Source organism: Erythrolamprus reginae, chromosome 6, assembly GCF_031021105.1.
Source record: "Erythrolamprus reginae isolate rEryReg1 chromosome 6, rEryReg1.hap1, whole genome shotgun sequence".
Classification (NCBI taxonomy): Eukaryota; Metazoa; Chordata; class Lepidosauria; order Squamata; family Dipsadidae; genus Erythrolamprus; species Erythrolamprus reginae.
The window spans coordinates 45,599,010-45,625,038 of record NC_091955.1 but is presented as its reverse complement, the minus strand read 5'-3'; the positions used below and the strand labels follow the sequence as shown (position 1 = coordinate 45,625,038).

At 39.6% G+C, this 26,029-nt stretch overlaps 1 protein-coding gene across 1 annotated transcript in view; it reads left to right on the top strand.

The window, feature by feature from the left end:
• The first annotated feature begins 5,809 nt into the window (after positions 1-5,809).
• Positions 5,810-26,029, top strand: part of CPM (carboxypeptidase M) — a 35,013-nt gene continuing 14,793 nt past the window's right edge. Inside the window, exons 1-5 of the mRNA XM_070755683.1 lie at positions 5,810-5,827; positions 5,966-6,192; positions 16,638-16,735; positions 22,648-22,820; positions 24,212-24,396. Coding sequence (XP_070611784.1) covers positions 6,039-6,192; positions 16,638-16,735; positions 22,648-22,820; positions 24,212-24,396 — 610 coding nt within the window. The 5' untranslated portion in view covers positions 5,810-5,827; positions 5,966-6,038. The remainder of the gene's footprint in view (positions 5,828-5,965; positions 6,193-16,637; positions 16,736-22,647; positions 22,821-24,211; positions 24,397-26,029) is intronic.

Sequence of the window (26,029 nt, the reverse complement as noted above, 5' to 3'; positions counted from 1 at the left end):
CATTGCAGCATAGTTCTTTATCAGAGTCTGAACTTCCTCTGATCTGTGACTTGGACGCTTTCATCTAATAAGTTCCATTACTTGAGCCTTGATGTCAGAAGCTCAGCGTTGGACTTGGTGAGACCAAGGTCTCTGATCAGATCGTTGAGGTCTTTTTTGTTAGGGTAGCATGGCTTCTGCTCCTCGTCTGCATAAAAAGAGAAATCATGATCTTCAACGTCTTCCATGGTGTCTGACCTGCTGCTTTCTTTTGAAGGTGGTGTAGCTCTGTCTGGAGGTGTTGGTACAGAAAGTTCAGGGCAGTGTGGTACTGGTGCAATAGATGAAGGAATGTCAGGATATGTTACAGGCGGTACATTTTTGCCAGTACGACGTTTGGAAGTAAATGATAGATGGTCGTTCAACCGACCCTGATCCTAAAATTAGTCAATCCGCTTCTTTACCACAGGAAGAAAACACTGAAATTCTATATTTCACAACAGGAACAAATCTTAATTTCAAGTTTTGGTTGCCTTAATCCATCACTATATGGCACAACAATAATGCATTGTTTAAAAAACCTTTTTTTTAAAGTAGGAACAGGTATTTTCAAGGACAAGGCATTCCATCCATGTCATGGCAAGAATTTACATAAAATAGAAGTTAATCAGTGTTTTTCAACCAGTGTGCCATGAGACATGGTCAGGTGTGCCGCGAAGCTCAGAGAGAGAGAGAAAGCAAGAGAGAGAGAGAGAAAGAAAGCAAGAGAGAAAGAAAGAGAGAGAGAGAGAGAGAAAGAGAGAGAGAGAAAGAAAGAGAGAGAGAAAGAAAGAGAGAGAGAGAAAACAAGAGAGAGAGAGAAAGAAAGAAAGAGAGACAAAAAGAAAACAGGAGAGAGAGAAAGAAAGAAAGACAGAGAAAGAAAGAGAGAGAAAGAAAATGAGAGAGAAAGAAAGAGAGAGAGAGAACAAGAGAGAGAAAGAAAGCAAGGGAGAGAGCAAGAGATAGAAAGAAAGAGAGAGAGAAAGAGAGGGAGGGAAGGTGGGAGAGAGAAAGACAGAGGGAGGGAGGGAGAAAAAGAGCAAAAAAGAGGAAGGAAGGAAGAGAGAAAGAAAGAAGGAGGGAGAGAGAGAGAAAAAAAGAAGGGAGAGAAAGAAGGAGGGAGAGAGAAATAGAGCGAAAGGGAGGAAGAGAGAAAAAAAATTTGTCCAAACTTTTTTTAGCCACCCACCCCCCTCAATGTGCCCCAGGGTTTTGTAAATGTAAAAAATGTGCCGTGGCTCAAAAAAGGTTGAAAATCACTGAGTTAATTATTACTGCTGGATTATCATCCAACTTTCATTACAGAGTTTTTAGTACCTTCTGTTCAGTATCGGTGTCACAATATATCTTAGTGCATTTATTTGCTCTTCCTTGTCTTCTGCTAATCTCTGTGTCTTTTTCTTATCTATGTACCACAATAGAATTTATGAAGGTTTCACTTCACTTCCAGTTTATGAGGAATGACTGTAAAACATAGATACCTTTTCCAAAGAATGCTGAGAGGCTTTGTTAAGGTAATCAAGGCAAATATGAATATACGGTACATGTTCAGTTTTACATTGGTCTCAGTAAAGCAGAATTGGATACTAGAACTAATGTAGATCGTGCACTCTGCCAGCCTAATAAACTCCAAAATATTTTAGCAGGATTTGAGGTATAAAGCTGTAATATATACTTAACAGTTCCTCAGGAAAGGATTCAGACTTCATTTCCCATTGCTAATACTTTTTTACACTTAATCGACAGGCAGACTTGATTCAATTTTACTGCTCGCTCTTTAATGGCCATTTTCCCAGGTGTTATTGTCTTTAATGGCCATTTTCCCAGGTGTTATTCTCATAACACTTAACCTATCAATGTATACATTTGTTCAATTTTATTTGTAGCTTATTTTATTGTTTGGGCTCAGAATGGGTCAATTGACTGAGACAGCCAATTAGCTTGAAACCAGGAGACTGAGACTGAGTTGTAGTCTCCAGGTTCATGGCATGAAAGCAGGTTGAGTGAATTTTGTACTCACACTCTGGGCCTCACAGGGTTGTTGTTATTGTGTGGAAAATAGCAAGAAGAAAAAGTGTCAGCTATGTTCACTACCTTGAAGTAGTTATAAAATCAGTAAAGGATGGGAATAAATAAAATTTATTTGTTTTCAGATCTTTAATTACTTATAGACAAAATTGTAATCCTGCTTCTTGTCTCTTCCAACCTTTCATTGCTGTTAACTTCCTTCCTTAGATCTTTGTCCCTCTTGGCTTTGGTATCTCATATTGGCAAATTCCGTTATGTTCTGACATCTATTTTGCTTTCTTGTTTCTTGCTCTCTAGTATTCTCTTTTCATATTCATTCTTAACAACTGGTTTTATCTCATTCTACAGTTCCTATGTTCTTCCTTCTATCAGTGAGATCCAGAACTTCAAAATGATTATTCAGGATTCCCCTTGAAAATTATGGATGTACATTAAGATCATATTGTGGAAACTGGTTGGCTTTATTCTGCTTTAACTTGACTTGCAACTTGCATACACATATTTCTGATATGTTCTACACTGGTCTCCTGGCCATGCTTTCCTATTACAACGGAACTCTTCTATCTCCTTTACCAGTAATAAGGTCAATTTGGTTAGGGAGATAGATTTTTATATAAATGTTGTTGTGGTTGTTTAAAGATTGAGTTAGCAATGAGTCATTCTCTTGCCTTATTTCTGTTTCCTAGACTGTAGAGTCCAATTACATTTTACTATTTCCAAAATTAGCATTCTAATTTCAAACTACAAGCATTACATCTTGCTTGTACTTTTTGTCAATTTTAGATTGAAGTTGATTATAAAACTTGTCAAACTTCTCTACTTCTGCATCAGTAGTTGGAACATAATCTTGGATAATTGTTATATTAATTGGACGTTCATGAAGTTTAATTGATATTACTTGATCACTGGTGGTGTTATATCCAAATACTACTTGTTTTATCTTTTCTTCATTTTTGCTGTATGTTTATGTGTCCAGTTTCAGTCCATTTCATTTCATTTCTTTTCTTTTTTTTATTTTATTTTCTTTCTTTCTTTCTTTCTTTTCTTTCTTTCTTTCTTTGTTTGTTTATTTATTTATTAGATTTGTATGCCACCCCTCTCCGTAGACTCGGGGCGGCTAACAACAACAATAAAAACAGCATATAACAAATCTAATATTTAAAATAACTAAAAAACCCTTATTAAAAACCAAACATACACACAAACATACCATGCATAAATTGTATAGGCCTAGGGGGAAGGAATATCTCAATTCCCCCATGCCTGATGACAGAGGTGGGTTTTAAGAAGCTTACGAAAGGCGAGGAGGATGGGGGCAATTCTGATCTCTGGGGGAGCTGCTTCCACAGGGCTGGGGCCGCCACACAGAAGGCTCTTCCCCTGGGTCCCGCCAAACGACATTGTTTAGTCGACGGGACCCGGAGAAGGCCCACTCTGTGGGACCTAACTGGTCGCTGGGATTCGTGCGGCAGAAGGCGATCCTGGAGATATTCTGGTCCGATGCCATGAAGGGTTTTATAGGTCATAACCAACACTTTGAATTGTGACCAGAAATTGATCAGCAACCAATGCAGACTGCGGAGTGTTGGTGTGACATGGGCATATTTAGGGAAGCCCATGATTGCTCTCGCAGCTGCATTCTGCACGATCTGAAGTTTCCGAACACTTTTCAAAGGTAGCCCCATGTAGAGAGCGTTACAGTAGTCAAGCCTCGAGGTGATGAGGGCATGAGTGACTGTGAGCAGTGACTCCCGGTCCAGATAGGGCTGCAACTGGTGCACCAGGCGAACCTGGGCAAACGCCCCCCTCGCCACAGCTGAAAGATGTTTCTCTAATGTGAGCTGTGGATCGAGGAGGACTGCCAAGTTGCAGACCCTCTCTGACGGGGTCAATGATTCCCTCCCCCCAGGGTGATGGACGGACAGATGGAATTGTCCCTGGGAGGCAAAACCCACAGTCACTCCGTCTTATCAGGGTTGAGTTTGAGTCTGTTGACACCCAACCAGACCCCAACAGCCTCCAGGCACCGGCACATCACATCCACTGCTTCGTTGACTGGATATGGGGTGGAGATGTACAACTGGGTATCATCCGCGTACTGGTATATTTACTAAGATATCAACATGTAGTGATTTGTTTTATCTGTGTCAAGTGTTCCTGTGTATATGTTTTCTGCATTCTCAGAAGTATGATGGGTGGCTAGAAATTTGATTGATAAATAAATAAGTAAATAAATAAATACAATTCTATGTTACCATTGTAATTCTGTTTTTGCAGCTTGGACTTTTATTTTCCTGAATGGCATATTTCCCCCAACAATCTGGGCCCTCATTTTATAAACCTCAGAAGGATGGAAGGCTGAGTCAATAATTTGCCTCCAGCATCTTCCCACATCACAGACACTAATAGAGATATCTGTTTGCTTTAGGTAGGCAGCTAAAGTGACCTTCATGTCTTTGGTGACCCTACTAAGAGAATACTGACATAAATATCCAGTCTTCTTTGTTCTCCCTCCCAGGAGACATACATAAACACACACAAACTTTCACACTGAGGGAGTACAGTGGGACTTGAAAGGCAGTTAACCATGGCAAACATTTGCTGTTCCCACTCCTCATTCCTATCTTGCAGCCTCTGTCTTGCTGTCAAATCATGATGTCATCATTTTTTCATATGTCCACAGTATATTAGGTCATTCATTAAATCCTAGGTTGATGCCATCCCCTACGCTAAGCCTCACCAAGTGATGGAAAATATCTGCTAATCATAGCAGTTCTGTGATTAGCAAATGGTTTTGGTAAATGACTTTTGGATTTAACTTTACCATTTCTTCACCCTTCCTCAGCAACAGACTGGAAGAGCTCTGAACTAGCAAGTAATTCTATTGCCAAAATCTCCTGCTTCCCCAATCACTGGATAATTTATTTACAGGCTGAGATGTTTGCAGGTTTAAAAGATACATATTTTCCTGCTGTACCCACCATGTCCTCCAGCAGATGGGCAATGACTTAAGACTGGCTTGTTATAAGTTACAGAGATGTGATGAAGGCAGCTCCATAAGGATAGGGCAGGAAAAAAAAGAAGTTGTCAAGAGTGTCCGGTGTTTTATGCAGTAGGGACAGACCTATAATCCTTGTTACTTCTTAAAGGCAAATGTGACCCATCACTGTTTCAGAACGCATCACACTGACCGGCGTCCAATACAAAATACTAGGGTAGTTTCCTCCTTCCCCCTTTTCTCCTAAATATTGAATTTCGCTGATGTTATCACAAAAGAGAGGAAAGGAACGAACGGGGCTAAATTGGATTTGACAGCAGCAGGATTTGAAGAGCCCTGGTCGGAATGCGGAGTAATTAATATTCCGAAATGGTCCGTGAGCGCGCGCCTCAGTCCCGGAAACCGACCTGTTCTATTTGTGGGCCGAAGGAGTACTGGCCCGCTCACAGGAACGTCCCCCCACCCCCACCCCAGGAGGTCACAACTTGGCATCAGACCGAATCTGGCCGCTCGTTTTGCCGGCTGTTCGGCTGCTCTCGGGACACTCGGAAGGTGGAACAAGAGGAGAGGGCTGGCCGGGCAAGTCCGTATCTTCTCACTGGAATGGACACCTCCTGTGTCACTCAAAAGGAGGTCCCGCCCCTCCCCTCCTGGCTCTTCGCGCCTACGGTTCGGCCGAAGCAGCCGTCGTCAGGCTTCGCTGCGGGTTGCGCGGCTACCTCAGAGAGGCTGCCGTCGCTTCGGCAAGAATTAGGCAGTGCCTGGCAAAACCTGCCCCGTGTATGTGCCTTCTGCCAGTCGGCTTGCTGCACCCGAGGCCGCGCTCGCTGGCGACTGGGCGCTTTATTCGCGCGGCTTTATTTATTTATTATTTATTTATCTATCGGTTCTCTTTGTATGCCTAATAAACTCTTTAAGGTGGGTCTCGTCGGCGCTCTCCTCCTCCCGTCGCGCTTCTTTCCTTGTTCGGCTTCCTTCGAGTAAGAAAGAGATGGGCATCTTCTCCCTGCTTCTTCTGCTGCCTTGGGTGTCCGCCTTGGATTTCCGCTACCATCGCACCAAGGACTTGGAAGCTTTTCTGAAGGAGGTGCAGAGGAATTACGCTGCCATCACTCACTTGTACAGCATTGGCAAGTCGGTACAAGGTAAGGCTTGGTGGGGTGGATCTAATCGCTATTTCTCTCCCGCCTTTTCCCCGGCATAGGATTTAGCATTTGCAAAACAAGGGGGGGGGGGATTTGGTATGACCCAGAGATCTGGTTCATGCACCGTTGCCTACAATACAGTGACACTGAAACGAGTCAAAAAGAGGGCCGTGAAAATATTTACTGACCTCTCACATCCTGGACACAAATTATTTCAACTCCTACCCTCAAAACGTCGGTACGGAGCACTGCACACCAAGACAACTAAACACAAGTAGTTTTCCCCCCCAAACGCCATCACTCTACTAAACAAATAATTCCATCAACACTGTCAAACTTTTTACTAAGTCTTCACTTCTATTTCTACTAGTTTTTCTCATCATTCCTATCATCCTTTTTCTCCCACTTAGGACTGTATGACTGTAACTTGTTGCTTGTGTCCTAAAATTTTTATTAATATTGTTTCTTCATTGCTTATTTGATCCCTATCATTATGTGTTGTACCACACGATTCTTGACAAATCTATATTTTTTAATGTACACTGAGAGCATATGCACCAAGACAAATTCCTTGTGTGTCCAATCACACTTGGACTATAAAGAATTCTATTCTATTCTGAAACCATCGGGCAACCACTCCAGGCAAGTTGAGCTACACTTCCTACCCGCTCTAGTTATTCCTAGAGGGCCCACAGGGGTCCTCAAACTTGGCAACTTTAAAACTTGTGGAAGTCCACAAGTCTTAAAGTTGCCAAGTTTGAAGACCCTCTGGCTTAAGGGTTATCACGAGAGAGTGTCCTCATCTTAGCTGGAGAGTGTGCAAGTTTGAAAAGGGCTGTAATATGTCCACTTCAGGGACATAAGATAAGACTGCTGTTACTTTTGAAACAGCATTTTATACAGGGCCCCTCTACATGCTGCCCTCTGTCATAAGTACAATAATCCAAGTCTTCCCAGCTTTTTTTCTTCATCCCCACCACCACCATAGGAACCCACCTCTGACTCAGACTCTGTGTAATGTCTAGGTCACATAAAAGTTTTTGAAGATTTTCTCATCACCTTTTAATAATAATGATGATGATGATGATAATAATAATCCTTATCAACTGAAATCTGTACCCTTTCTGAGATATTATTAATATTTTAGCCTATGTAAAAAAAACTTTAAGACATACCTAGCATGGGCATTTTAATTCTTTTCTGCTTGGCTATTTGGTTTCCTCTACTATTTTTTTATATTTATGTAAATTTAATAAATAAATAATCAAATCAATAAATTCTATATGTGACTTTATCAAGCCACAGTTCCTAACATAGATTTACTTCCGCTTCCATTTGTTTCCATTTATACACTGTTCAAATAAAGGGAACACTTAAAAAACAGAATATAACTTCAAGTAAATCAAACTTCTGTGCAATCAAACTGTCCACTTAGGAAGCAACACTGATTGACAATGAATTTCACATGCTGTTGTGCAAATGGAATAGTTGTGCAAACGAAATATTCAATGAGAATATTTCATTCATTCAGATCTAGGATGTGTTATTTGAGTGTTCCCTTTATTTATTTTTTGAGCAGTATATATTAGTGTTTTGAATCTTTAATTAAAATACCCAATATTCTGAATTTCTCTTGCCTCCCAATCTGTTTAAAACGTTCTTAAATTAATGTTTGTTTTGCTTTTAGCCAGTTATATTTAAAAATTCTTGAAGCTCTATTTAAAAATGTTTAAATCTGAAGGTGGGACACATCAGGTGTCAGATTGATGTCACCATTTTAAAAGCCTCTAATATCCATAAAACTGAACATTTTCAGAAATGATTAAAGGTGAGTTTAACTGGCTTTGTATTTACTGTTGTGAAGTCAAAGCAATTTTTCCCTTGGCTCTTGAAGCTCAAACCTATGGGAGACCATTGTTTTGCTGTCTCCTCATGAGGAGCCGAAATTCAGAGAATTTGTGGCCAATTTCTCAATTTCTCTTTCTGTGCAGAAATTCAAAGGATCTGTCTCCTTTCCAGTTTTTGTTCTACACGACTTTGTCGCCACTCATTCATTAAGTCATATTTGGGCAGCTGACTCACAATACAATGTAATCTTTTTTGTCTGGATAAGTGACATGGTGGCTTTCATAAATTTTGGAGGAGCATGGAATTCTTTCACAAATGTTTGCATGTATAGATAGGTGTGTTTGATTAATTGAGCAATTCAGTCCCAGTATTAATATGCACCTTGAGCATAGATTAGATTTTATTAATTTTGGTCAGCAAATATTAGAATATTTAACATTAAATAATATAATTATATAAAATACAAAATAATATACAATAAATGTAATATTATTTAATATTTAATATTTTAAATATATATTATTTAATGTTATTGCAAATTATTATGGTTGATCACACAGTCAGACAGATATTTGGACAGGATTTGGCATTTCATGTGGAATCAGTTTCTTGATCTGGTATATCTCATAATGCTGACATATACACATTTTTTAACTTTCTTGACAAAGACTTGGATTATGCTTTGGAGTTTGGAAATGTCAGCATTTTCAAGAATTAGCCTTTCTTTCTATTATGTCCACAAATTAGTTCTAATGGAATGTGGATAGATGTTTAATTATTCTAACCTAGGTATTTCTAAACACCAGAGATACTAATAATTTGTGAAGCTAAGTAAGTCCCTTATTTAAAGAGTCATTGGGGACTAAGAAAAATGCTTTACAGGTTTGAAAAAAACATTGTGACATACCCTACATCAGTGTTTTTCAGTGTGCCGCGAGACATGGTCAGGTGTGCCGCGAAGCTCAGAGAGAAAGAAAGCAAGAGAGAGAGAAAGAAAGAAAGCAAGAGAGAGAGAAAGCAAGAGAGAGAAAGAGTGAGAGAGAGAGAGAGAGAAAGAGAACAAGAGAGAAAGCAAGAAAGCAAGAGAGAGAGAAAGAGAACAAGAGAGAAAGAAAGCAAGAGAGAGAAAGAGAGAGAGAGAACAAGAGAGAAAGCAAGAGAGAGAAAGAAAGAAAAAGAGAGAGAAAGAGAACAAGAGAGAAAGAAAGCAAGAGAGAGAGAAAGAGAACAAGAGAAAGAAAGAGAGAGAGAGAGAAAGAGAGGGAGGGAAGGAGAGAGAGAGAGAGACATAGAGGGAGGGAGAGAGAAAGAGAGCAAAAAAGAGAGGAAGGAAGAAAAAGAAAGAAGGATGGAGAGAGAGAGAGAAAGAAAGAGGAAGGACAGGAGAGAAAGGAGGGAGAAAGAAATAGAGCGAAGGGGAGGAAGAGAGAGAGAATTTTTTTGTCCAAACTTTTTTTAACCCCCCGTCCCCCCCCGCTCAATGTGCCCCAGGGTTTCGTAAATGTAAAAAATGTGCCGCGGCTCAAAAAAGGTTGAAAATCACTGCCCTACATTAAGTTGAGTAATATGAGCATGGTTAATTCTGCTTAATTACCCATGGCCATTGGGCACGTTTTTATCTCCAGAACTACAGGCATAATCAAATTTCATAAACCTCTCTGCTTATTTTTTAAAAAAAAACTTCAAATGAGATAGTTTAGTCTTTAATAATGTATTTCTCACTTCTCAATAACATAATGCATAGGCGAGACAGAAAAAAAGAATGAGAGAGAAGGTAGGTGTCAGAAAGGAACACTCAGAAAGGAAAGGGGAAAAAAGTTTTAAAAATGGAAATACTCATCCACTTTTGGCTCTTATTTCACCTCCACTTATTTTATTCCTCCCAGCAAATTACATTTCTTGAGCCTTTCCATTATATAACCTCAACAAATTACCTTGGATGGAATGTGGACTTCATTTTAAAACAATGCTTTTTCTGACATACAGTACTTGTAATAGAATAAGGATGAAGGCTACAACATTAATTTCACAATTGTATTGTATATGAAATACCATCCTGTAGTATATACTTGTCTTCAAGAGCTTCCATTCAAACAATTACTTAGCATTTTTCAACTTAACAATAATAGTGTACCAGAGTGTTAGTAATGCTAATTTACTTTTCCCTGCTTTTCTTTACATTTTTATGATGGAGCCAATTTAGAACAGTCCAGAACAGGGGTGTCAAACTCAAGGCCCGGGGATCAGATCCAGTCCGTGGGGTGCGTAGATCTGGCCTGTGGGGCTGCCATGGAAACAGCAGTGTCTTGTCCTTCCCAAGCTGTGTTTTTGCTGGCAGAAGGTTGCAGGAGGCTATCACAGCCAAAAATGGAGCTTTGGACCCCGTTTTCACTGGCACGTGGACCACCATAGGCGCCCCTGACATGAGTGACGTTGAGCTCCCTCTCCTGCCAAGGTCAAACACAATCCTGATGCGGTTCTCAATGAAATCGAGCTTATGCATTTTCTTTCAACATCTTTCAGTGCAAATTGGGTGCTCTGGGGTGGAGCTCTATTTTCGCTACTCCACTGCGTTCACCCCTGGCTCCAACATACATTGCCTGTCATATTGCAAAGTAGGACTGTGCAAATCCTTTAAAAGAAGCACTTCAGAATATGCAATCATGTGCAGAGCATCTTTTTTAATTGTTAAAGTGGTTATAAGAATTGATTCCTACACTGATAGACATTCAAGAGACATTTACTCTACTGTATGTACAGTGTATATACGGTATACATTCTGTGTAGCTACTGCAGAAATCCCCTTATGTAGACACCTGCTTCCCTTTTGGTTCCTCAGAAGACTATTAAAAGGAGAAGCAGAAAGACTCCATTGTAATGTGCATAGAGATGCATTAGTTCCAAAACAGGGGTCCTTAAACTCTGTGCTACATTGAACGCTTCTTGAAGTTCCAGATTGTTCACTATTCACAAATAATTACTGCACAAAAACAATGCAATAAATTCTCCTTTAATTAATAATATTACAAATAACAATAATAATATAGAGACAACTCAGGACCTTTCTCACAAGTGGCTGATCATCATACGCTGGGTTAAGCCTTCCTTGCTGCTAGGTTCCTCAACTTCAGGCCTGGAGGCAAGTTCTACAGAGGACCCCCCCCCCCCAAATTAATTGTCTCCAGTCAACCTTTCAATATTATCAAACTACATACTGATCCCCCAGCAATTTCTGACTCTCTTGATCCACAGCCATTTATTATCTCCTTGGATATTCCTATTGATCTTGACGGGATTGGTATTGATCACTTTGGTGAACTGTTGTAATTTAGTTTCTGGAATTCTTGTAACCTCATTTTTTTCAAGCTAAAGTGAAACTGTGAGACTCATGCTTGAAATGGAGTATTTTTCATTTAAGCAGCTGCCATAGAGCCTAAAAGAAACCATGTTTTTCCCCAGGCAAATGTTCTGAAATTCCTATTGTGGCTAAAATCATCCTGTGGTAGATCTTGAGTGAGGGGCTGTTGTACTAATCCTTAGCTGTCAAACTTTGCTGCAAAGTCTTTCAAAATATCCTGACTTAAATGGATTTTTGCGGCAACATTTACCTTGCTTATGCCCAGAGCCATCTAGATAGTTCAATATTTTTTGCACTATGAGACATACCTATAAGATGCCCCTAGATTTAGCAGGGGAAAACAAGAAAAAATAATCAGGCAGAGCCTGAGGGGACCACAGGTATGTATGCTCTCATGTGACATTTTTTCCTATTGACTGCTGCACTGCAGAAAAGAGACTGGGGTTTAGCACTGTAAAAGGACCCTGCTGCCGCAGCCCGGCTGCTATTCATCAAAGGACTGGCACCGACATACAGACATTCGCACCCACTTTTTTTTGGGGGGGGGAGTGCAACTTATGGAGCAAAAAATACAGTAAATAAATAATTGAAAGCTTATTCTTTCAAAAAGGTCTATCTCCTTAAGTACTGGCATCTGCTGTGGGCTATTAAGAAAACATAGGAGCTGTTTTCTGTCTTTAAGAGCATGTTTCTCCATTTCTCCTTTAGAGAAAAATAATATTTTGTATTTTTTAATATTTCCAAAATATTTCATTCTCATAGAAGGGTGGGGGCTTCCTATAATAGTAAACAAAGAAAAAAGTAAATAAAAATATATATATATAAATACAGTAATAAACTGTATTGGCTTTTTTCCAGCTGCTCATGTTTAGCTGGTGATTCACCAAGACAACCAGATTATTTTCAAATGTACTTTTGCTCAGTATGCTTTCCCCATATAGAATAATTCCTATTTCTCCTTCCTAAATGTAGTTCTTTAGGTTTGTCCCTGGTGTTTCAGTTTGATAAGGTCTTCCTAAACCTTGATACTGTCTTCTAAGATGATTATTATTTTCCCTACTTCTATATCAACTCCAAATATGAACTGTGCCTAAAATTTTGAACAGGGCCTAGAGAGGACACGTACAATAAATTGTTTGGTCAGTTCTACCGGTATGTCCATCTAGGTAGCACATCTGGCCCATATTTTGCCATCTTTTCTACTGTATATGGGAAACTTCGATAGATATTTTGCTGAAGCCAAGCATTCAACAAAGTTTCCATGATATTCTAATAGATAACAAAATATACCATCCTCAACTGATCCTTTGATTGGTTTAATACATTCATGCTGGGCCCCTCCATAGTGTTCTGATCTTTTACTTGACAATGGAAAAAACTGATGTGTCATAACTCATTCTATCCTTTTGTATCACATTGTTTGAATAATCCCTCTTGCCCAAGCAGTTTATGACACCCCATTCAGTGATATTTACAACTGCACAGGAGGTGTTACCTTTCAAAAACTCTGTAATGAAAATAGGACATATTCAGTCAAGTACAGTACTCAGCTGCATGAAATATAAATGCACAAATAAGATGACTTATTTTTCAGCCGAGGGAGGGGAGATACAGCAGACTAGAAGTTTGAAAACAGAACATACCACATTGATATAGTATATCACTCAAATAATGATTTATTTAATGAAGAAAGGGTAGAATATCTCATTTATTTTATTATTATTATTTCAGAGGATTTTTTGAGACCTTCACAGCCCTCCCATAGTCTACATTTACAATATTAAGACATTTTTGTGAAAGATTAAAAAATGTGATAATTAATGTATGATGGGACACTTGGGAAAAGTTGATAAATAAGTTTTATAGGTCCAACCATTCCTGCTGATTAACGATAAGAATACCTTCCATGTGGGGAAAAAATGGAAATGCAATGGCAAGACAAGAAAGAGGAACCTGTCATATTGACAAGTAAGGTTGGAAAATGACCTGGTAGAGATCATGCAAGTGCCAAAGCTTACTTTTAGAGGTAATATTCAGAGGAAAAAATATATATTGTAACAATAATAAAAATATTCCTACAGAAAAAAATTCTTACCAAGGATACTACATAAGGTTATTGAGGTAGATTTGAATGTGTAGAATTATATCAGAATATCTCCAGGACCGCCTTCTGCCACACAAATCCCAGCGACCGGTTAGGTCCCACAGAGTTGGCCTTCTCCGGGTCCTGTCGACTAAACAATGTCGTCTGGCAGGACCCAGGAGAAGAGCCTTCTCTGTGGTGGCTCCGACCCTCTGGAACCAGCTCCCCCCAGAGATTAGGATTGCCCCCACCCTCCTTGCCTTTCGGAAACTCCTTAAAACCCATCTCTGCTGTCAGGCATGGTGGAATTGAAACATCTCCCCCTTGCCCATGTAGTTTTTGTGTATGATTCAGTTGTGTGCTTGTTTTTTTATATATTGGGGTTCTTTTGGATTTTTTAACTTAAAACTTAATTTAGATTGTGAAATATTAGATTTGTTACTATGTTTTGTTTACCATTGTTGTGAGCCACCCCGAGTCTAAATCCAATAAATTTAATCTAATCTAATCTATATCATTTTAGAAGTATTAGAAGCATGTAGAGTTATTGTTTCTGCTGCTTACTTAATGCCTGTCCAGGTATTCCACACCTTTTCAGATTTTTAACTGCATGGGGAATGCATGCCTGATTTGATTCCACATTCACGATTCACCAGACTGAAGAGGAAAGGCAAAGAACATCTAAGACCAAGACAAGATGTGGCAAAGCCTCAAAGGAGGTTATTGCTCTAGTCCACAGGTGGCACGGAGAGCCACATCAGAGGGCATATGCGGCATTACCCTAAGTCAGTTCCAATGCTGATTTTCAACCTTCTTTTTGCTGTTTTCGCTCTCCTGGAGCTAGGGGATTACAAAAAATGGCCCAGTGGGTCAAACGGAAGTTTGGAAATAAACTTCTGGTTGGACTGTTTTTTGCTGTCCCCTGGTTTCAGGAGGCTTCCCTAAAATCTGGGAAGAAACGGGCCAATGGTCCAACCAGAAGTTTGTTTCTGAACTTTTAGTCGGCCCATTTGGTTTTATTCGCCTTTCCCGGCTTCAGGAGTCAGTTGTGAGTCATGTGCGCAAGCATGGAAGGCAGCGGTTGGGGGGGCACATGCATGGGGGGGGTTGCGCATGCACTGGTGGAGGGCGTGGTATGGGCACATGCACATTAGCATGCGTGCACAGACACCCTTTTGGCACACAAATCAAAAAAGGTTCACCATTATTGCTCTAGTCTATGTCTTGTTTTGCAATACATTTATTCTTACCATCTTTTATGAAATAGATTTTCAGGAGAATTTTTTTACTGCCTAAAATATTTTAGAGCATTTTGAGTTCTGGTTCTGGAGTCTTTGGTATTCACTCCTCCCATTTAAAAGTGTTTCCTGTAGTATGTTAAACTCTTTGGGGGATTTAATTCAACATGGGGGTGGGGGGGGCGACACCATTTGGAAAGCGGATAGCATTAGAATTAGTAGCTTCCTAAAGCACACTGTTCTTTGTCAACTCATTGCTTACATGCTTATGTATTTTTCTATTTTTCTATGTTTTTTAAACAAATATTATTACCTGCGTAGATAATGTTTCCATTATTTCTGTGCTCAAAAATGGAAACATTTCTATTTCATTTCTTGTTGCTGACTGTCATTTTGCCTTGATTTTCTTTTTTTCACTTTCTAAGCTGCCTGACAACTTCTACCTGTTTTGCCAAAGGTTTCTTAACCCTGTTAAATGAGAAGGGAAAGAAGAAATCATAAGTTACCTATAATTTATGTAACCTAGTTTATATTCTAAATTAATCACACTGGGTACATTGACCATTATTAATTACATTAGGTAGAGCTATAGATTTGCCCAGTGTCTAGTTCAGCCTGTTATAAGAACATAACTTGGGAAATTATACATTATTAAAAAGAACATTGTTTTTTCAAAGATGTCAACAGCAAAGGTTGGAGTGATAACTTGGTGTTGACAATACATAGAGAAAATTAATTTAATTCTTCCTTCTCAGTTTAAAATCCACCATAATAGGCTCCCTCCGTCCATCAGTCCCGGTCTTCGGAGAGGGGCGGCATACAAATCTAAGTAATAAATAAATAAATAAATAATAAATAAACTTAGGAGAATAGTTTCCTTTGCAATTAATTGATCTGGGCTCATGGCTATCTGGCTATAAGTTAGTGATTTTGCTAAGTTTTTAAATAGGGAAGGAAGGTTAATCTTCAGCTCCCTGAATACTGCATGCATTCCTTTCTTCCAAATGATGCTTTTATTCTCCAAAAGGGCAACCTCAAGGGTGATTACTCATCAGGATCCTCTCAGATAATATTTTGGGATTTTAAGTAGAATGAATGATGTCTGTAAAAAATAAAATAAGCTTACCTTGTGACATACTTCATACTCTGCCTAAAAGTTTCTAAAAGATATCGGGTTGATAGGTTTGGGAAATTCAGCTTATTTAATTTCCTCCGTAAATAATATTAAAAGCTCCAATTCATATTAATGGGGGTTGAATGAAATGATCTCCCAATAATATAGGTCCCATTTTAAACTAAAATCTGAAATGCTACTTCATTTTTTAAAATCTCAGACTTGGTCCAATGCAGAGATCAAGTAAACCAGTGAAAATGTTTTAAAAGGGACTTGTCTTCCTAAGTTAAAGATTTGTTTCAGCAACCATTAGGGGGAAATGATTTGTGCAATACTTCAAAGTGCTTCCAAGTATTCAAACATAAATTTATTCTGTTTTAATATTAGTTTTATGTTATATTTGATCTTTTAAACATTTGCAGTCCTCTGTTGTCTCTTACTAAGGCTTATTGATCTGACTTTTTGTTTATATCTCTTTTTTTGCAGATTTCTTGTTCATATATTTTTAAACTTAGCTCTTTCCAGTAAAATTATTTAGTTATTACTAATGCATTCTCTTAGGAATGAATAAAAATTGTATATTTTGAAATTTAAAATATTTTCTTTTAAATAAAAGAAAAAGAAAACATTGGGTGTTAATTCATCTGAATAACTGCCTACATTTAAAACTCATTTATTCAATGCCATCACAAATGAATTAAAGATATTTTATCTTAGCTCTTCATTGTTTTTTATGTTATTGTTTAACAACTATGTGCATACGTTCTGTATCTATGTGTGTGTAAAATTCTTTTCCACTTAAAGGTAGAAACCTCTGGGTTCTTGCTCTGGGAAGGTCTCCAACCCAGCATAAGATTGGCATACCAGAGTTCAAGTATGTTGGTAATATGCATGGGAATGAGGTACGTCTATAACTTCAGTTGTTGTGGTTTCCTTACAGCACTGTTTATAGGAAGCATCCCAATTTATATACATGTGGGAAAAGTTTAATCTTTTATTTACACAGCCAAAACCCCCCAAACCCGCCAACATTTTCTCCCCCCAAAGACTGTACAAAGTTATAAAAATGCTACCATACAAGATGGAGGTTTGATAAATGCAATGTGTTTTCCTTAATTTCATGAAGTAAAGAGTTATATTTTGCTATTATTAATGTGCATGATCTAGTAAGGTATATTTAAATCAAATGGCTTTCAGTGAAAAGTATAAGCCATAAATAGTCTGTTGAAATTTATCACCATTCTAGAAGTGCTTATAATCAGGATAAAATTACAACGTCCTTTATATAATTTTATTAGCATTACCCTTCACCATTTCCAAGAATCTTTTTCAACTATATGTTCAATTTCATAAAACTGCTATTCAAATAAAAGGGTTTTTTTTGTTGGTTCTGCCATTTGCATTTTTCTATTGATGCAGACTGGGAATATACATTATGTTCCTTCCCGATAGTCTTTTGGTAAAGAATAATGGGATGGGGACTGGGGAGGAGTGGGGCGGAAGCATAACAATTCCAAAGAAAGTTGAAGAATCAAAACATTTTTTATTTTAAAATTCTTATGGACATTATTATAAAAATATTTACATTATTTACAAATCAGTCATATGCTTTCTGTAATGCTTATCAACAAAGAGACAACATAAATGGTCCTGTGATCGTTGGCAGTAAAATTTTGGATCTCTGCTATTCCTTATGCCTTGCCTTACAACAGCCAAATACTGTATTTTTCGGTGTTGAAATGGCGGCAGCAGCTTTCCCGTAGTCTGGTGGTGGCAGCTTTTCATGTGCTGCAGCGGCGGTGGTCAACAGCGGCGGCAACAGCTTCCTGTAGTGGTGGCTTCTTGCGCAGTTTGGCAGCGGTGGCTGGTGGTGGCTACAAGCGGCAGCCGCAACTCTTCACAGCCTTTGAGCAGGAATGGCAGTGGCAGCAGCTCTTTCTCCGCAGCTTTCTCATGTTTCTCATGGTAGACAGCAGCCAAACTGTGTGAAAAGCCGCTGCTGCCGGACTAGGGGAAAGCTGCTTCCGCCGCTGCTGACCACCGCCGCCGAAGCATGTTGGAAACATGGTAAAGCTGCCACTGCCACCACCACTGCTGGCCAACGTTGGATGAAGCCTGCATCTGAGTTTTTAAAAGTGTACATGGTTTTAAAAAGTATTCTGCTACACTGGTATTTTATTAAACAATATAATACTACACCATTTGGTTCAGAATACTTTTTTTCTTGTTTTCCTCCTATAAAATCTAGGTGCATCTTATACATCGGTGTGTCTTATACACCGAAAAAAATGTTTTCCCCCCCCATTCTCCGGCGCATAAATAGAAACATAATGACACCTAAAAGTGAAAGAAAAAACTTATCTCTGCTCCAAAGGTTTGCATTTATCTGCTTCACCAAAGAGAAAGAGCAAAGTGGGAACAATTGGATAAGACATATGTATTAATTAAACTAAAGCAATGCCTCACCTCCTTTTTCTTGGTGTAGCATTCCTTTATTGTGAGCTGTGCACAGAGTACAGAACAACTCCTCTGAAAATAACTATCAGAATGAACATCCATAGCCAGTCATTTAGGCCCCAAAACAAGAATATATTAATCACAGAATATGAGGTGAATGGGAAGTATTCACTTATTTGTTTATATGTTTCTATTTTGATGCCACACACTCAAAAAAACACTAAAAGAAATAACAAAGTGGAATCAACATAAAGGCAATCCAGACACCTTGCATCAAAATATATGTATACCTAAGAAGTCATCTCCAAAGAATGACATTCCTATCAATCAACTAGATGTCATGGGTGGGCTATTCAAATGGTCCCAATCACTGGTGAAATCTAAACATTTCCCCTACCGGTTCTGTGGGCATGGCTTGGAAGTCAGGTTGGCATGGCTTGTTTGGCATGACTTGTTGGTCATGTGACTGAGTGGGCATGGCTAACTTGTAGTGTAGTGAAACTCACTTAACAGTCTTGCTTAGCAGCCAAAAATTTTGGGCTCCATTGTAGTCATAAGATTTTTCTTTCTTTCTTTCTTCCCTCTCTCTCTCCTCCTCCCTCCCTGTCTTCCTTTCTTTCTCTTTTTCGATCTTTCTCTCTTCTCTCTCTCTCTATCTCACACACACACCTGGTCTGGGCACATTGATGGAGCCCTTCCCGAGGAATTCCCCTGCGCAGACGCACCTGGCAGCAGCAACTTACTTCAGCTCTCCGTTATCTTGGAACTGTGCCATGGAGGGGAGTTCTCCTGCGCAGCTGCAGAGCCAGCACCAGTGGTAAAGCATTCTGGAGCCCGAGGGCAGGCAGCCTGGTCCAGAAGCGGTGTGTCCCCCATCATGAGCTGCATACAGGGAGTGGTATTCTAGTCGGAGGCAAATGGGCAACAGCTGGACAAGCGCAGCAGGTCTCCCCCCCCCCCCATGCCAGCATTGGCCTTACCTTCTTTGACGGCAGCAGCAGAGGCAAGCAGGTGGCAGGAGGAAGAGTACAGTGAGTCTTCCTCCTCCCCCACCAATGTCAGTCTTACCTTCTGCTGTGGTGGCAGAGGTGGAGGCAAACGGGCAGCAGGCAGACAAGCACAGCAGGTCTTCCTCCACCCCTGCCAGCATCGGCTTTACTTTCTTCTGTGGTGGCGGTGGCAGAGGCGGGTGGCAGGTGGGTGAGTGCAATGCATTTCTCTCCCCCTTCCCCCGGTCAGGGTTGGCCTTACCTTCTTCTGGGGTGGCAGCAATGATGGAGGCAAGAGGGCGGCAGATGGACAAGTGTACTGGGTCTTCCTCTCCCTCCCTCACAATAGTGGCAGACTTACCTTCTGCATTGGCGGTGGCGATGGCAAGCGGGTAGCAGGCGGATGAGTGCAGCAGATCTTCCTCCTCCCCCACCGCCAGCATCGGCCTTACCTTCTGCAAAGGCAGAAACTAGCAGGCAGCAGGCGGATTATTGCAGTGGGTCTTCCTCCCTGTCAGCATCAACCTTACCTTCTGCAGTGGAGGTGGCAGTAACGCCACTGCTCCAGGATGGCAAGCAGATGTCCCTGGGCTGCTGCACATGCATGCGCACTGCATTGGACTGCTGGTGATCCAGCATGACATTAGGCTGGACAGGATAGGGCTAGAGCACATGTGCAGCCTGGAACATCTGCTTGCAGGGTGAGCGAGCAACAACTGGGGGACTGACTCAAGGGTACAGCCAGCCAACCGTTTTTACCAGTTTGGCAAACTATTGGTGGCTGCCACTACCAGTACACCCAAATCGGTCTGAACTGGTAGCATTTCACCAATGTGATGCAGACTCCATGACATCATGATGTCCAGTTTATTGAAGTACTGCTTTAATTATAGAAAAGGGTTCGTGTATTTTTTTCCATTCTCAGGTCATATCTCATCTGCTCTGAAACAAAAACTAGGTCAATGTCAATGTCAAAAACTGCATGTTTTGGGACTACAGTATATCGGTAGTTGCTGTGACAGAACATGGAGGTTGAAGTCAGCCAAGGAAATGATAACGTGACATTCAGGATTAGAATAGAATAACAGCATTGGAAGCCTGGACCTTAGAAGTCTTATAGTCCAACCCCTTTGTTAGGCAGGAAACTTTACACCACTTCAGATGAGCATTTACAACTTCTGGAGGCAAGTTGTTCCATTGATTAATTATTCTGTCAGGAAATTTCTCCTTAGTTCTAAGTTGCATCTTTCCTTGTTTAGTTTCAACACGTTGCTTCTTGTTCTACTCTCAGGTGCTTTGGAGAATAAGTTGACTTCCTCTTCTTTGTGGCAACCCCTGAGATATTGGAACACTGCTGTTATGTTGCCCCTGATCCTTCTTTTCACAAGATGACATGTCCAGTTCCAGCAACCATTTTTTATATGTTTTATCCTTGAGTCCCTTAATCATCTTTGTAGCTCTTCTCTGCAATCTTTCTAGTCTCAACATCTTTTTTACATCACGGTGACCAAAATTGAATGCAGTATTCCAAGTGTGGCATTATAAAGTGGTATTAACACTTCACGTGATCTTGATTCTATCCCTCTGTTTATGCAGCCTAGAACTGTGTTGGCTTTTTTGGCAGCTGCTGCACGCTGCTGGCTCATATTTAAGTGATTGTCCACTAGGACTCCAAGATCCCTCTCACAGTTACTACTATTGAGCGAGGTACCACATATACTGTACCTGCACATTTTGTTTTTCTTGCCTAAATGTAGAACCTTACTTTTTTCAATACTGAATTTTCTTTTATTAGATAGCGCTGAATGGGATATAAGATTTGCAGAGAGATGCTTGTAGTTGGTACATCAGCAGTGACCAAAGATCCTCATTGCAGCACAATTCCATTCAAAGGAACTAACTACCTCTGGAACAGTGCTTGATCACTGAGAGCTTCTTTATGATGTCACAGCTGATGAAGGCCCTGAAAGTCAAGTGGCCAGGGTTTTTTTGGATGTCATCTCCATCATGCCTGATTCAATAAACCATAACAAGGCTACATGTTCATTCACATATCATAAATGGATGTGGCCATATTCTGCGTAGACTTTGCATTTACCCAAAGCACTAGAGCAGTGATGGCTAAACTTTTCTGGGCTGAATACTCAGTGATCCCACTCGTGCAAATGCATGTGTGTGCATCTGACCCCCAAAATGCAATGCACGCTACACTGTGCATCCCATCCCATGTGCCCGACGGCCATGGATGCACGCCCTCTGATGCGCCCCATCACGCACATGTGCAGCAGAGACCCAAAGACCAGCTGGCTGGCAGGTGGCATGAGTGCATGCACAGAGCTGAGTCGACAGCTTGCATGCCTATGAGGAGGGCACTGCGTGCCACCTGTGACACATGCCATAGGTTTGTCATCACAGACCTATACAATATGGATCCAAAATAATTTCCGTTCTTTTTGCTTTTTAAGTTGCTAGCCGCTTTAATTCTTTTTTCTTATCTTCAACTACTACAATTTATTGGGTTGTTCTGGTTTTTTATTATCTTGATCTTTCTATCCATATAATATGAATAATTTTACTGTAATAAACTTTTAATCCTAAATTGCTTCATCTAGAAACTTATCCTTTTGGGCAGTGAATAAATTTCATAAATTTCGTAAGTAAGTAAGCAAGCAAGCAAACAAACAATAAATTTAAAAAATGCATTTTGGCCTGATTTAATTGTTGATTGTGGGGTGGTGGGTGGAGCTGTCCTATGAACCTTGCACCGTCTTACCTCAGGATCCCTACAGCCATGCCACCCATGCCCAGGTCATAAAATGAGGCAAAATTCATGTAACAATTGTCTCGCTTAGCAATAGAAATGTTGAGCCCAATTGTAGTCATAAGTCAAGGACTACTTGTATAGTTTAGTAGATGGCTAACTCAATTGATTTTGGCTGATCATAGTGAAATTAATCTTTATCACAATCCATGAATCTAAGATGTATTTATATGATTATATGAAGAATACCATTTAATTAATTAGTCTGGCCATAAATTAAGTTGATTTTTTAAAAAATGAATTCTGTTTTGTATACATGCATGCTGTACATATGTCTATACATATGTATCCATTAATTAGGTACATGAATTATGGCATTTCTCTATATGTTTCAGAACTGTTTCATGTAAATAAGGTAGCCCATGTTTTTTTTCTGATTCTTCAGTTTTCAGGGAGATTATTTATAAATTGAAAACATTAGCCATATTGCATATATGTTTTCTGTACATAATTTCTGTATCATGTGATTTTTGTCCAATTAATATTGGTTTGTTTCTGCTTATTGTCAATTTAATTCAAGTACTTATTTTTCTGCTTCCCTACACAGGCACTTGGGCGGGAACTGCTCCTTCATTTGATTAAATATTTGGTGGAAAATGATCAACACGATCCAGTCATCACAAAGCTCATTAACCACACTCGGATACACATTATGCCTTCAATGAACCCTGATGGTTTTGAAGTATCAGTAATGCTTCAGTGTTCATCCACAGTTGGCAGGTAAGAAAAAAGCAACCTCGGATATAGTGAGGAATGTCTTGATTATGTTTTCAACATGCTACTTCAACATGCTACATCCCACAATTCATTTAGCAGGAACAATTTTGTAGCTTCAGTTCTTAATTATCATTATCATTAAGTCAAGTTATAGTTTCTTGAGCAGGAGTAAGACATTTTATTTAGCCTGGTCTTTTCCACCTACCTTTATAGGTAACAAGGAAGATTTTATTAACTCAAAAACAGGCTGGGGGCAAGGGAATAGTAGTTTGAGTTTTTGCAAAGATGTTTTAGAATTTCATGTAATCCTGTCCTCAGTCCACAAGAATGAATATTCATCATTCCTCTTCTAATGTTTGGGTCATCTTTAGATATTACTACAAAATTTATGTGCCTCTCTAAATTAACAATACCTCCCATAATAGTGACCTCTTGTCACCCTTTCATTCCAGATTAGCATAAATTATCTGCTGGTTTTAAACTTTTTTTAAATTATAGAAACATAGAAACATAGAAGTCTGACGGCAGAAAAAGACCTCATGGTCCATCTAGTCTGCCCTTATACTATTTTCTGTATTTTATCTTAGGATGGATATATGTTTATCCCAGGCATGTTTAAATTCAGTTACTGTGGATTTATCTACCACGTCTGCTGGAAGTTTGTTCCAAGGATCTACTACTCTTTCAGTAAAATAATATTTTCTCATGTTGCTTTTGATCTTTCCCCCAACTAACTTCAGATTGTGTCCCCTTGTTCTTGTGTTCACTTTCCTATTAAAAACACTTCCCTCCTGAACCTTATTTAACCCTTTAATATATTTAAATGTTTCGATCATGTCCCCCCTTTTCCTTCTGTCCTCCAGACTATACAGATTGAGTTCATTAAGTCTTTCCTGATACGTTTTATGCTTAAGGCCTTCCACCATTGTTGTAGCCCGTCTTTGGACCCGTTCAATTTTGTCAATATCTTTTTGTAAGTGAGGTCTCCAGAACTGAACACAATTATTCCCCCCCCCCCCCAACCCCCGTTCCCTGGGTTTCTCTTAGTTGATGGTTTCTATTTCTTTTTCTACAGGCTTATGCCTTGTTTGCTCTCCCTACAGGTCATCTCTTTGCTTCTTAGATTTACTTTTTTATTATCTACTCCTCTTTGTTCTGTTTCCTTGGAATTGTTCTTTCGTTATCTACTTGATAACAGATCATCCGGACTAATCATCAAGATATTTTTAGACCACTTTTCCTTGTAAAGCCAGCGCAGGTACTGTTACTTGTTATTATTACCTACAATTATGTTAGTATTAGCCTAGCCCCGGTATTTTAATTCTTATGGCTGAATTAATATACTGTACTCAAAAAGTATATTAAATATTATATAACAACGTTATCTCTTCAAGGTACAATGCAAATAAAAAAGACCTGAACAGGAATTTCCCTGATCATTTTACTACCAATAATCAAATTATCCAGCCAGAGACTAAAGCAGTTATGAACTGGATAAATACTGGAATGTTTGTTCTTTCTGCTAATCTGCATGGTGGAGCACTGGTTGCAAATTACCCCTTTGATAATGGCAATGACGGTAAGCTAATACTTGGATGACCATAAGGATACTACAATAAACAGTTGTCAATTCTTAATTAATGTTACATGATCATCATCTCAAAATACATTAATGAAATTATTAATAGCAAGTATTACAATAAATCACAATAAATTAGCTTTTGATTATATATATATATATACACACACACACACACATACACACACAAACACATACACAAACAGGTATATTAATTCGTTCCGTGACCAGGTTCGTAAGTAGAAAAGTTTGTAAGAAGAAACAATTTTACCCATAGGAATCAATGTAAAAGCAAATAATGCATGCAAACCCATTAGGAAAATCCTCCCCCTCCGTGCAAGAATGCCCTCCCCGAGGACCGAGCCGGGGGTTGCCGGGCGACGCCTGGACCACGCTCCGCACTCGTCGCGCCAAGAAGCTCAATGTGATTCCTGTCCAAAAGCTCTCTTCTATGAGAAAAACCTTTTCTCTCACCCCCCCCCAACTCCTGCCTGGATATCAAAGGGGGCGGGGGGGAAGAGACCACAGAGCCCATCATCCCTTCCGCACACAGCTTCCACCCCGGAAACAGAATCTCCCTCAGCCAGCGCAGTCTACCTCTCTCATACACAACTCCTACCTGGGTATCAAAGGAGTGGGAGGGTGTCGTTGGAAAGGTTGCTTCTAGACCCCTCCCTGATTGAGCCGCCGCCCATTCGCACACTCCCCCTCCCCCTCAAAAAAGAGGGTAGAGGAAGGAGGAGAGGGAGGAGAAAGAAAGAGGAGAAGAAGAGAGGAGGAGGAGGGAGGAGGAGGAGAAAGAGGGAAGAGGAGACAAGAGGAGGGAACAGATTTGAAGAAACAGACCCTCGTCGGACCCTCCGCTCTTTCGCTGCAACGCCACCCACGCAAAAAAAAAAAGAACATTAAAAAGCATAAAGAGTTATTCAGTTTAACAAACTAATTTAGACTGTGTTAATCCAGTCCATGATTTATCTAATCCATACTCATTTGTATCTAAATTATGAGAAAAATGTGAACATTAAGATTTTCACATGAATTCCATCTTATAATAATAGCCAGCTATACTAGAGGTAACGAACCAAGATAAATTTCCACTAAATACAGGAGTGAGTTTTTTCTTCATTCTGAACTGACAAGGGAAAGTTTCGGAGTCTTCGGAGAGGGGCAGCATACAAATCTAATAAATAATAATAATAATAATAATAATAATAATAATAATTATTATTATTATTATTATTATTATGATTACTACAGCCAGCATTGTAAATGTAAAAGAGTAAATTGTGCAAGTGATTATAAGAACAATGCTAGTAGAAAAAGGAGGATCTGCTGTGACATCCTCATTGGGGAAAATTCTGTCCCACCATCAGGAAGGCAAAAGAGCAGCATATAAATCTACAGAACTGGAAGTCTAACTTCCTGCCCAATAGTTATCCAAATTAAAGCTTCCCTAACGAATTGTTCCATTTGAACATGCACGATGAAAAACAGCTCACCATTTCCCTCAGTAATTGCTTCTCTGGTGGAACTACTCTTACTATGAGTAAATTTTTCTGAAAGAAACTTAGGAAAACATTCAGTTGGAATTTTCTTTCTTGTAACTTATGAATATTAATTCATGATTTGCACT